General features: G+C 40.6%; 1 protein-coding gene across 1 annotated transcript in view; it reads left to right on the forward strand.

Moving 5' to 3' along the window:
• The window catches only part of ITGA10 (integrin subunit alpha 10), a 42208-nt gene that overhangs the window by 32927 nt on the left and 8566 nt on the right, over positions 1–715 (forward strand). The window contains exon 23 of the mRNA XM_018570072.1: positions 628–715. Coding sequence (XP_018425574.1) covers positions 628–715 — 88 coding nt within the window. The remainder of the gene's footprint in view (positions 1–627) is intronic.

Genomic DNA, 715 nt, shown 5'->3' on the forward strand with positions numbered 1-715 from the left:
CGACTATGAGCCTGTCTATTCGTCAATTCAGAACTGAAATAAGCAACAAATCAAACAAATGAAAATAATAAATAATAATAGTGAGCAAAAAACTGAAATAAAAAATAATCAGCTGAAAGATGGAAGTTAAAGGAGAACTATGGGGTCAGGGCTTTTCCCCATAGTTCTCCTTGGGGTAACGGGAGGACACAAACTAGCGTCCTCCCGTCACCCTAGGCTCAGTATACTGCAAGCACAGTATACATGGACGTCGAGATCCGCCCAGCTGGGTGAGTGACAGCTGGCTCTGCAGAGCCAGGGGAAATGGGGAGGAAGGAGTCAAGTAGGGCTGCATAGAGTAAACTAAGGGTTAATAAGGGGTTAAATAGTAATACTTACAAATATTTACAAATATGTTTTATTCCTGCGAAGGTTTCTTTAGTTGGTGTCATACGTACATTACAATTTAGATCAATGGTCACATCTTTGCTCTACGTAGGAATGAAATAGTAAATACAATGTAACTCGTTCTGCAATGATTATGTGTGAGCCTTACTGGCTGTGTTTTCCGGTTTCCTCCGACACTTACACTGAATAATATATTTATATTTCTTCATCAATGAAAGTTTTTGTTTTCTCCTTCTGTAGTGACAATACAGAGATGAATGACACCCTGCATGATAACAGCGTGCAGCTCACCGCCAACGTCCGATATGAACCGGAAGTGTTTACCCTG

This window comes from Nanorana parkeri, unplaced genomic scaffold (assembly GCF_000935625.1).
Source record: "Nanorana parkeri isolate BGI_ZX_2015 unplaced genomic scaffold, ASM93562v1 scaffold1452, whole genome shotgun sequence".
Taxonomy (NCBI): domain Eukaryota; kingdom Metazoa; phylum Chordata; class Amphibia; order Anura; family Dicroglossidae; genus Nanorana; species Nanorana parkeri.